A 12038-nucleotide genomic window follows, 5' to 3' on the forward strand; every position below is an offset into this window, starting at 1 on the left:
AAAAGGACAGGTCCACAAGGTGGGGAGACAACGAGGCCACTTTAGATCGATTTGAAAGCAACAATGCAAGTGCTCAATGCGTATGGAATTAGCGAAAAGGTTATCTAGCCGGGGGGGCACGGTACCATTAACTACACGTATGTATCTTTATAGTCTTCACATGAAATGGTCTTGTTATCTTTCAATGGATGATACCATTTTGTCCCATTCCATCAGTGTGCTTTTCTAGGGAGTGTCAATTGTTCAAGCCGAATTGGTTTCGATTGGGCCTAATTGGACCTCCCCACTCTAGGACTTTGCATGCTATTGGTCCGTTTAGGCGATCATCAGTCTAGGCTACTAAATATCAGGCTAAACGGGCCTTAGACTGACTTAAAATAGTCTAATGGCATATTTATCTCTAAATGGACTATAATCGGACTTTAAATGTGTTGGGCTTAGTAATCAGGCTCTAAGTGAGCTATAAATAAATCAGACTGAGTTGGGTAGCACCCTTGCACTGGAAACAACCATTAGCTAACTACATCTGAAAAATCAAAAGACCAATTTCCTAATTATATTATGAAATCAAGTTTTCCTTCACCCATGATGAAGAAAGATTCTCTTCTCCAACGCCCAATATTACATTTGGATGGGACTCTAGGAAGAGTAAAGGGCATTTTAGATCTTCAAGATATAGAGGCAAATAAATTATTGTTGTATATATGTGTGTATGTCTGTCAAATCCATTTCAATAATGATTGATCTTATTAATTTACATTGATGTTTTTATGTGCAATGAATGTACTAGGTATGACTTTAAAGTGTTCATGAGTAGGGGCAAAATTGACCGTTATGCTCTTATGGTTGTCACTCTATATAATCTCGCAATGTGATTTGTAGAATGTAATTGTATGTCTATGGAATGTGATTATCATTTGAAATCCTTATATGGAATGCCGTTGGTTATTTATGCATAATTGAGAAGTATAGGGTTGTTTTATCCCTATACTTGAGAAGTTTTTACCATTATAATTGCGCATTTGGTGTACCAGACGCTTACACTAGTTATATATTAATGCACTTCCATGTACAATGTTTAATTATAGATGAAAGAGATGTTCAATAAAAGGTATCCCCTTCTTGAAAGAAAGAACATCTTGAAAGAATTGTCTAATTTTTTCCTGATGAAAATTTTGGTGCTAGTGGTAGATTTGTTAAGTGTTTCCAAAGAATTATTACATAAAGAAAGAGTTCTCTGTCCAAGAGGTAGCCCTACACCAACGCAAAGGCAAATAGGAGTGCACGTAGAAGCATCAACAGGGTAGGCATTGTTACCATTCATACGGGGCACGGCTAGGCAATCATTTCGCCCCCACACTCCACAAAAACCATTATCCTTAAGTGTGATAATGGACAAGTTATGATATCATTTATTGGATCACACCGCTTGGTCATAACACAATTGTTGATTTTAAAGAGACTCAGTTACAATGAGAAACCTTGATCCTTCTATCAAATCAATAATTCAAAATTGAGAAAAGTGTCTTATCCATTTGGGTTTCAACATTGAATGAACTTCTTCTATCAAACGGTGATGGGAACTAGTACACTCCATTAGAGAATTTACCTTCGTAAATCTCAATATAACCCAAATCCCTCTCTATTGTTTGTTTGACAAATATCCTAACGCATTTGAAGAGGCATTCCGATGACCAACTTTTGATTTGATATTCCGCATCCCCAACAATTATGACCATTGATCCATTGGTATTATCATCCCCATCAGTGGAGGAAAACTCTCCCCATATTATATGTGTTGGATAAACCTCTTTTCTGTTTATGTCATAAGGGTTTGGTTTTCATACACGGTAGGTATGTGTGTATGAACAACGCCACATTTCATTTAGTAGGAGCAATAATTTATATGATTTTTTTTATTATTTTATTTATATTCTGCGGGGTCCCAATTGTGTATTGTGCCAACAACAATTCTTTCAATGGCCCTTTGACGAAAATGATAATGGGAATATGATAGTCTACTAGGCTTCGAGCCCTGGTTCTCACTATAAGGTCTTTGAAATCTGGAGGAGCCCACAAGAAGTTAGGGGAATCCCAGATTCCTCCCTCGAACTCTCGATTCCTGAACGAGCATAACCGATTAGCATTAGACATAGTCACTTTATATTTATCTAATTGATTAAAGTGACAACCATGGACATATAAGTCTGCATATAACTTTTCGGTATATAGTAATAACAAATTATTATAAACAAGGCAAAAGTTTTTATAGTCTTGCAAGACTAGAAAGTATCTCTAGCTTAACACCATGATTTGCCACATAAAAGGGTAAGAAAAACAATCTTGGATGGCTCAGATTTGTCTTTTGGGTTTCAGAATCATCACTTTCCATTAATTATTAGATGGATAACCACGACATATTTACCTTAGAGGGGGAAATTGTGTTTCACTTTTCTAGTGTTAACTCCAATTTTACTTTCTTTTTCATGTGTGAGCATAAATAATTTGTTTCAAAACAAAAGTTAGTTTTAAGGGAGAGAAAAAATTAAAAAACAAAGATTTAAAAAAATCCCTTCATAATGAGAATTTCCATACAGAATTTTCCATAATTTTACATTTGGCCAATTCAAAAGGGTAATCTATACCTTCAATGGTTTGAAACTTTGAATTGACCACCTCAGGCACTGTTTGACAACGTTCCGTTTCTGTATTTTATTGTTCCCAGAAACGGAGAAACATCATAAAAAACGTTTGATAAAATTGTTCCGTTTCACCTGTTTCTAGAAATATAAATCAAAATTTATGCCTATTTACAATTCTAAAAACGACTTTGACGAAACAAGTCCGACTTGTTTCGTCGTTTCTAGAAACGAATTTGAGAAGAAAAAAAAAGACTTTTGTGCCCGATAAATCTCTCAACTATTTAAACGCAATCAAACCCTCTCTCCCTTTTGGGCATCCGATGATACTATTGGGTTTTTTAGTGGCATTATATATGTAAAAACGTTTCAAGAAACATGTTTATCAAATACCAAAAAATTCGATTTTATTTCAAAAAACGTGAAATCCGTTTCTGCTATTTCTAAACACAGAAATAGCATAAACATTATTAAACGGTGCCTAAGTCTTCCATATGGGTAAAAGAAACAAAATGTGAATTGATACAAATGGACTGCCAGAGTATATGAGAGATACAAACTATCCTTACCCATTTAGATATTGAATCACACCTTATTATAGGGGCTGCTACAATATATGACCATCCGAATTGACAGCAGCACCCTCTAGAATGATGCCAACCTCCGTTTTCACACTCACACCCTTTGGCCCTTGGGGGAAAATTTTGTTTCTATGAATTATAATATCATTTTATTTAAAAAAGAAAAAACTATAATATTACAAACTCTTTGCTTAATATCACAATGGGCAACCCAACAGCACAAGGGATTGTTCAGAACCATCTAATTGTAGCTTGTTATGGACAAGAAGGCTGCGTTTGGTAGTCATTAAATTTTAGAAACGATATTTTGTGTCAAAAATAGAATTTCAAAACGTCATTTTATAACAAAAAAATGGTGTTTGGTGAACCTATTTTATGAACGATTAACCTATTTGTTCACTTTTTTTCTATTTGGAACGAAACCGAAATGACAGAACAAGGTTTCGTCGTTCCATCATTTTGCATTTTTAGTATTTTTTTTCCCCTTTTCGTTCCAAAAAAATCGAAAAACACCGAATTGACACCAAACGCTTTATTTCAATTTTTTGTTCCCATAGAATAGAAAAACGTCAAAAAAAAATTCTGGATGGACTACCAAACACAGCCGAGGACTAATATCCAAAACTCTCACACTCATCAGGATGTACTAAGTTATCTCTTTTAATTAGTTTCCAAAAAAAGAAAAGAAAGTTTTCTCTTTTAATTGATTTTTCTTTTTTTTTCATAAAAAAAATTTGTAGCTTATTTAAGCATTTACATTTAGTGTATGGGAAGATTCTACCTCTTTTTCGGTTGTCAAAGTTCAAGCAAAAAGGTGACCACCATGCAGGAAGAAAAAACTCCAGAGATTTTATTTTTTATTTTTCCAATAAAAACCTTGGAGAATCACTTGAATACATTGAGATGGTTATTCTTAGTTGTTTCAAGTTTTCTCACTGGTAATAGATTGAGAATCTTTTCACTCATGAGTTTTGAGTATTTGATGTTTGAATGAGGCTCTTGAAATGGTGGAAATGACATTTCGGACCTTTGTCAGCAGGGGTGGAAATAATGATATGATTACAATGGATGAATAGAATGATGAAAGAAAACATTGGCCTTATAAGTTCACACTTCACACTACCATTGTGTATATAAAGAGCTATACTCGCACTACTTGGACAATTTTATCCTTCACTATCAATAGAAAAAAGACACACTAATGCGAAGGGACATAGTTTATCCGACCCTTTGATTGGATTGGGAAGAATGTTTTCCGCTTGTACAATAAGGAACAAGAGTTAATAATACATTCACCCTTTATGGTGTCTAATCACAATATCAAACCATCAATGGTGAAGAAAGAACCATGGATGAAAGAAAACTTAATCCAATTAAAGTGATTAAAAGGTGGAAATAGATTGGGGGCTAGCTTGAGGCCATAACCAAGGTTTTCATGTCTTCCACGTCACCGTTGAGTAGCCATGACATCATACCTTGTCACTCTTCCATCCTTAAGATCCACTAGCTTCCCTCTAATTCAAGTTTCACCAAGTCCACCGGCCCCCATTGCCATCATTTTCCCCTTCCCTCCCAACTCAAGTAATCCTTCCCATGCCCACCTCCCACCTCATCCGGGCCACCCTCAGTGGAAGAACTCTTATCAATGGCCCAACCAAGAACCCACCCAGATCTTTAACATTTTAGACCATTCTTAACTTAACTCTCCATTTACAATGTGAGAAATTAGGGGCACCACACCCACTCAACGTCTCTCTCTCTCTCTCTCTCTCTCTCTCTCTCTCTCTCATGCATATGAACCTTTTGAAGGGATATTTTTGTGATTGATCAATTTAGTGAATAAGTTAGGAATATGGGATTACTTTATTAATTACTATAGCCATATTTATTAACACTACTATTTTCGTAAAAGTGTTTTTGAGCTAGAAGTGTGGGAAGAGTCTCCTCTCTTCTATCATGGTTGTGAGGTCGAGATGAGAGAGTCGGGGATCATCACTGAAGGGTTTTTTGTTTCTCATTGTTTCTGAAATAAAAAGCAGGTTATTTTTACTTTTGTAATTTTGTTTTAAGGAAAAGAATTCTATCCGGCTGCACTAGATCCTTGCACGCTGGTTGAAAGTCTTCACATGCACTCTTCCACTGGCGTAGTTGCTAGCGCAATGGCCACACAATCAAGTAGTTATTGACTTAGCGAACATTTTTTTTCCTCATATGATAAAAAAAAATAAAAAATACTTAAGAGAAGTTTGGTCCTTACTCATACACAAGGACCAATGGAATCACATCAAGAAGCATCCAAAAAGGGGTATTTTTCCCTTTCATGGCGGCGGTTGGTCATTTCGAAACACCCTCAACTAAATATGTGAATTTGAAGTCAAAACCGCTTATCGAAATTGGATCGAACCGTTGACACCAAAACCATGAAACCGTTCATTAAATGGTTCGATTATGGTTTTAAAATTGAAACCCTGATTCAGTTTTGGTTTTAAAGTTTAAGTCATTGGTAGACTGTTTTAATAAATCATTAAACCGATTAACACATACATAGTAAATTAAAGTCATTCATCGTTAAGTTTATATACATTCAAAAAAAAATTTAAGTTTATATTAAACCACAATTTAAAAAAAAAACATATAACAATAAACAATTCAATTCAGTGCTACAATTTACATCAATTTCACTAAAAAAATTTAAAGGTAAATAAATTGTTTGGATAAAAAATTAGTAAACATAAGAAAACCATTTAAACCGAAACATTTTATAAATGATTTTAGTTTTAACGTATAAAATCATTTATTAAATGATTCGATTTTGATTTTACCTAAAAGATCTTATACGAAACCAAATAGAACTATTTACACATAAGAACCGAACCGATTAACACCCTTACCCCCACCACACACCTATCCACCTCATAACCACAACATTGTATCTAGGCACATAACCACACTCCCCTGTAAGAAAAACATTTTCTCAAATACTTAGTCCCAAAAAAACTTAGGAAAATTTACATTCTTACCTTCTAGAGATATTACTCTTGTAGTCCGCCATAAATCATAGATGAAAGGTCACTAGAGAGGAACGAGGTGAGACAGAAGAGGAGGGGGTGGATATAATAAAAGCAAATGTGAGGGGAAGTGGATGTAAATTTGCCATAAAACTTATTAGGGAACGTTTCAAAGGGGACCATAGTTTTAAGGAATGTAAACGGGACCTGGAGTCCTAAATAAGACCCTGGTCATTATTCTAGTTAGGGGTGTCAACGGTCCGGGTCGGTGCGGTTTCGGTCCGATTCCACCGGTTTCGGTGTGAGTTTGGAAGTGACCGAAACCGACCCAATAAGGATTTATCGGTTTCGGTCCGGTGTCGGTTTCGGTGCGGTTTGGGTTCGGGTTGGTACCGGTTTGGATTTATTAGGTTCATTTCGGTTTGGATCGGTTTTTTAAACCGGTATGAAGCCATTAGGAAACAACCAAATGATGAATTGTTGAACTTCGATTTCTTAAATCGATTTGTAACCGGGTTGGTTTTGATTTTTGGTCTAGTTTGAATTCGATTTTCCATACAAATGTATACAAAACTATTCAAATTTTAATTTTTTTAATGAATTTTGGAGTGATTCGGTTTCTTACCGGTTTGGTTTCGGTTTCGGTCTGGGTTTTGAGCCGGTTTCGGTTTGGTTTCGGGTTCATCCGGTTTTCGGTGCGGTTCGGTTTGGTTTTGGGGTTACAATACTTGAAACCGAACCGAACCAATAAGGCTTCGATTCGGTTCGGTTCAGGTTGTTATCGGTTCGGTCCGACCGATTTTACCGGTTCGGTTTAGGAATTGACACCCCTAATTCTAGTCGTGCACATAAGCGGCATAGAGTTCTTTTTCTTTTTTTAATCGGTAGAGAGCGGCATAGGCTCCTGCTCCTGCTCCTGCTCCTGCTCCTGCCTCGCAATTGCTTACTTCATATGTAGTAGCGTTGGTTCAGTTTTCATTGTCAAGTTAACCCATGGAGAAGTCGAACGAGAAGGGTTTATCAATCCGAAATCTTCCAGGCGTCTCTAGCAGCAAAATGGAGGAAGAAGCTGGTATCTCACATCTCGTCGGAAGAATAGTGGAAAAGGGTTTCTCCACGACCACCACCACACCCAGTGACAAGAAACCTCCTGGTCCCTCCTCTTTCCCTCGCCCCACTGTTCTTCCTTTCCCTGTTGCTCGCCACCGCTCACATGGTCCTGTAAGCGTTCTCTCACCTCCTGTGTCTGTGTCACTCTTTTTTCTTTTTCTCTTTTGTCTAAAATTTCCCAGTTAATCTATTTGAAAATTATAGTTCAATCGGAACTTAATTTAGCAGTCAAAACATATGGAATAATCTTTAACAGATGATTTAATTACGGTTTTCGCAGCATTGGGCTCCGTTGGGTAGTCAAATGCAACATAATGATGTAGATGATGACAATGAAGATAAAGATGAGACTGATTTTGATCCTATTTCGGCTTTTGCCAATCCAATACATAAGAAACAGAAGAAAAGTTTGAATTTTAGCCGGTGGAGAGAACTACTAGGGGAAGCCAACGGATCTACTGTTACCCAAGTGAAGGGAATTGATAAGCCTGCCATGGTAGAAGGTGGGAAACCAGATGCAGAAAGAGGAAACGCCAAAATTACAGACAAAAGTGATAAGTTGCTTCATCAATTCTCCCTTCTACCGGAAGGTGATGGTTCTACTGTTAACCAAGAAAAGAATATAGAGGGGCTGACCTTTGTGGAAGTTAGCAACAAGAGTGAAGGAACAGAAGAGACTGAAAGTGGAGAAAAGATTAGTGGTTTGCTTGATACATCCACCAATGAAGAAATGGGGGAAGAACGGCATAACAATTCAATGAGTTCTCAATTTAAAAGTGGGGTTTCTATTAAAGCTGATTCATTTTCAGGAATTCAAGGGTCAATGTCCAAAGTGGAACATGATAATCTGAAATTTTCAACTGATCAAGAAGACATTCAATGTGAGGGACCCAAATCCATTGAGAGTCAAATTGATGCTGAGAATCGTGCAAGGTTGCAACAAATGTCAGCTGCTGAGATTGCTGAAGCACAGACTGAAATAATGGAGAAAATGAAGCCTGGATTAGTAGGGTTGCTAAAAAAGCGTGGGCAGAATAAATTGCAGAAGCAGAAAACTATGACATCAGATCTAGATAGTAGTAGCCAGCTGGGTACTCCCAAACACGAGAATCTCTTGGACAAAGCCCCAAAAGGTGCTTCACACTCTGAAGTTGGTGAAAAGTTTCATATTGCGAAAGAAACAGCTGCCAAGGACAAACACGAGGGACATAAAAATAGTGGTGGTTTGCAGATGTTAAACATCCAAAACAGCTTGTGGAGTGCGTGGAGTGAGAGAGTTGAATCAGTCAGGACATTGAGGTTTTCCTTGGATGGGACTGTTTTGGAAAATGATTTTATCCAAGGAACTAAGACTGGTTAGAACTAAATGCTTAAAATTTAATTGTGTGAGCCTTTTATTTTCTTTTGGTACCTTTTACTGAGCATGAGTTACTGGGTTGAACTTTATTTACTTCTTCAATCTCTCCATCAAATGTTTCTTATTTCTTTGTTAGTTCGAATCTTGTCTCGTTCTACATTTATGTTCTTTTATTTTTCTTTGTTTTTCCTCTTGTGCTGAGCTCCTTCATGTGTTTTTGGTGTGTGAGTTTTTTTTTTTGCTCCCATTTATTCATTGTCCTGATCCAAGTAACATTCTTAATGAAAATAATTCTACATGTCCACAGGTCAGCTGTATGAGAATTTGCATTTTATTATGATCAGTGGATCTGTTGATTGTCATCTTAGCTGATCAAGTAGTGATCTTTACCCTGCAGTATTGTTAGGACATTTGAAGAAAATGCCTAGAAGCTTAGATAAACAAATGTTAGAATCCAACATCGACAAGAAATGGAGTTTTAATTTTAGAATCTCCATGCCCAAGACGCTCGAAGTTGAACTTAATTTCTGAACTTGAAATTGTCAGAATGGTGTTGAAATATCAGTCTCTGAGTTACAGTTTTGCCTTGAGTAACTTAATAGTGATTTGGCTATTATTGTGAATGCTAAAGTTTGATTGGCCAGCGAATGGTGAAAATTTGGACCATAAATGTGTATGTGCAATTGTTGCTCTGAAACATGGACTAGACTGGATGTGCTTTGGGTCAGGACTCTCCAATTACAAAAACTGGTTTAAGTAGCGGAATAAGCTGTTCAAATTATCAGGTTGTCCGTTAAAACTTTCTGACTCAAATGGTTAAAGCATTCAGCGAAGGTTACTGGATGTTACTTATAATCTTATGCGATTGATTTCAAATTTTTTTAAGAGAAGGATAATGTTGGTGACTCATTGACTAATGGGTGTAATAGTTGGCCCCTTGATTGAGGGGCTGATTTTTAATGGGCTAAAAAGGAGAAATCGGTTGGATCCTATGCTAGGGTTTCCGAGATTTATATCTGAACTCTGAATTCAAATATATTTGATATTTACAGAAGAAATCTCAGAAATGGATTAGAATTTAAATGTGGTACGTAAAGTGAACCTTGGGAAAAGGCTGAGTTGTTGTTATATGTAAAGAGAACCTTGGACAACCCTGAATTCTAGTCAGAAGTTCAGAACTTATCCTTGGATCATAAATTTTGTTATCTGTCCTAGGGTTTCAGTTTATTTATAAACCCTGAACTAGATTCAGAATTCAAAGAGTAGTTTTGGATCCCAAGCAGATCAGAACTTAATTTCAAATGACAAAACAGAGAACGGTTTGAGATTTTAGCTGATAATATATAGTTAATTAGAAAGAAACATGCAGAACTTGAAAAAAAGAAAAAAAGAAGCAAGTTAATAATCTGACCTGATTGTTTTGATAGATACAACCCTATAAATTGAAATAGCAGATTTGATTAATTGAAGCAAGAGAAGAAAACAAGCAAATAAGAAAACAAACTATTCACATTAACAGTTTCAGTCTGATAATGAAACTTGATAAAAAGAAGAGAACCATTCTTTTATCTAAACAGGAATATTCCATACCAAAAGCCATGCAATAAACTGATTATATCTCTATGAATAAACCATGGTAAACTTCTAACTGACATCTTTCCTCGGGATGGTCCTGCAATCATGAGCTTATTAGTCGGCCCAATATTTAATGGGGGATTGCATATTCAAAGTCTTGAAAACTATTTGAATGAATTATTTTTGGTAGACTAAATATATTGAAAACTGTCCCTTTTATTGTAGATATATATATATATATATATTTAATGAGCTGCTCTTATGGGGGGTGGTAGATAGAAGGGAACATTCATATATAGCGGCTTATCAGCTGTAAGAAAACATGCATGTGTATACCGTCAGGTTGGCTTGACCTAGTAGCCTCTTTGGTCTGCCTCCTGGTCTCGTTTTGAACATTGCTGCCAATTTTTTTAGGTTGAGAATGTCTGTGATGCGTTTACATCTGGCCCTTCTTATTAAGCTGGATATTTTTGTTTTAGCCTTGCTTATATGAAGGATTATGTTAGATGGGATCGGCATCGGCTCTATGATTAGGTACATGTATTTGTTGAGTACTTGGAACCATCTCTCCTCAAAAACTTCGGATACAAGGACATGGTGATTTGGGCTGCTAGGCTAAAATGTGTCAAAAAGGGGGTTAGTGCGTTAAAGGAAAGGGGTTAATCTTTTTCTTCTACTTCTTCATAGCCATGTCCAAGTGTTTGACTTATGGTGGGTGTTGAATACATACTCATACCCTTGTGTGTCATGTGCTCCCCTAGGAGCATATGAAGTACCCTGTTACAGATGAAGAATTTAGCCAGCACATTGACCTGAACTTGCTGAAAGAGCTAGGATTCAGATTAGGCTATGAATTCACTCCCATCATGATGTGCTTTGTGCTTATTTTCTTGGATATATTGGCCCATCATTTGTTGCCAACTTCCTTTCTATTTCATCTTAGTTCTTATGGTATTGTTAAAAGATTTTGTGCTTTGACTGGGTTTGGTTAAAGCTAGAGGTTCTCAGTTTCATTCATGTCTGCAGTGTAGCAAGTAAAGTTATTTTGATTTGATTCATTTATTCAGCATCAGTTATCACTGAAAATCTGACAGTTGGGCTTTGAACCCCATACCCTCTTTTTCATTCTATAGGTGATATCCCCAATCGCGGTCAATTAAGTGTTGATAATGTCACTGAACGTGATTTCTTGCGAACTGAAGGGGATCCTGGTGCTTTGGGGTACACAGTTAAAGAGGCAATAGCAATGACTAGAAGCATGGTGAGTTTACATACATCTTTTGCTCATAGTACTATTATGCTCTTTAGCAACTAGGAAATACTTTAAATATTAGTCACTTTACCTACTTATGGGTGGGAGGCAGTGCATGATAACATCCAAATGCTAATATCCTTGATAGAATCATATTACTACATAGTCTACATTCCATTGTATTCTAATATGCCTTCCAATTGTATTCTTGGCGTTTATGATGTTTACTGCAAACTTGTTGCTGAAGAGATTGGAGCTAATATCATTGGCTGAGTAGAGATCTGAGATCTTGGAACTCTGAGATGATAATATAGAAAATTGGAAAAGGTGAGCTTCAAAGATTGAAAAGCATTACCGGTGGGGAGAGGATATATATTCCAAAATGGGGCTTTGCTTGGGGGCCAGGGGGGTATCTTTGCACTGTTTTTGTTTATGGTTTAAGTGGCATTAGTGGGTGAGGTATTCCCTGTTCTGAGCGGGTTTCTTTTTAGTGGTCTTGTTCAAAAGGGGGGGGGG

General features: G+C 36.6%; 1 protein-coding gene across 1 annotated transcript in view; it reads left to right on the forward strand.

Moving 5' to 3' along the window:
- Window positions 1-7137: 7137 nt before the first annotated feature.
- LOC122070924 (transcriptional elongation regulator MINIYO) overlaps window positions 7138-12038 on the forward strand; it is a 24847-nt gene continuing 19946 nt past the window's right edge. The window contains exons 1-3 of the mRNA XM_042635175.1: window positions 7138-7449; window positions 7619-8693; window positions 11404-11531. Of these exons, the coding sequence (XP_042491109.1) occupies window positions 7222-7449; window positions 7619-8693; window positions 11404-11531 (1431 nt within the window). The 5' untranslated portion in view covers window positions 7138-7221. The remainder of the gene's footprint in view (window positions 7450-7618; window positions 8694-11403; window positions 11532-12038) is intronic.

Source organism: Macadamia integrifolia, unplaced genomic scaffold (assembly GCF_013358625.1).
Source record: "Macadamia integrifolia cultivar HAES 741 unplaced genomic scaffold, SCU_Mint_v3 scaffold_157A, whole genome shotgun sequence".
NCBI classification, from domain to species: domain Eukaryota; kingdom Viridiplantae; phylum Streptophyta; class Magnoliopsida; order Proteales; family Proteaceae; genus Macadamia; species Macadamia integrifolia.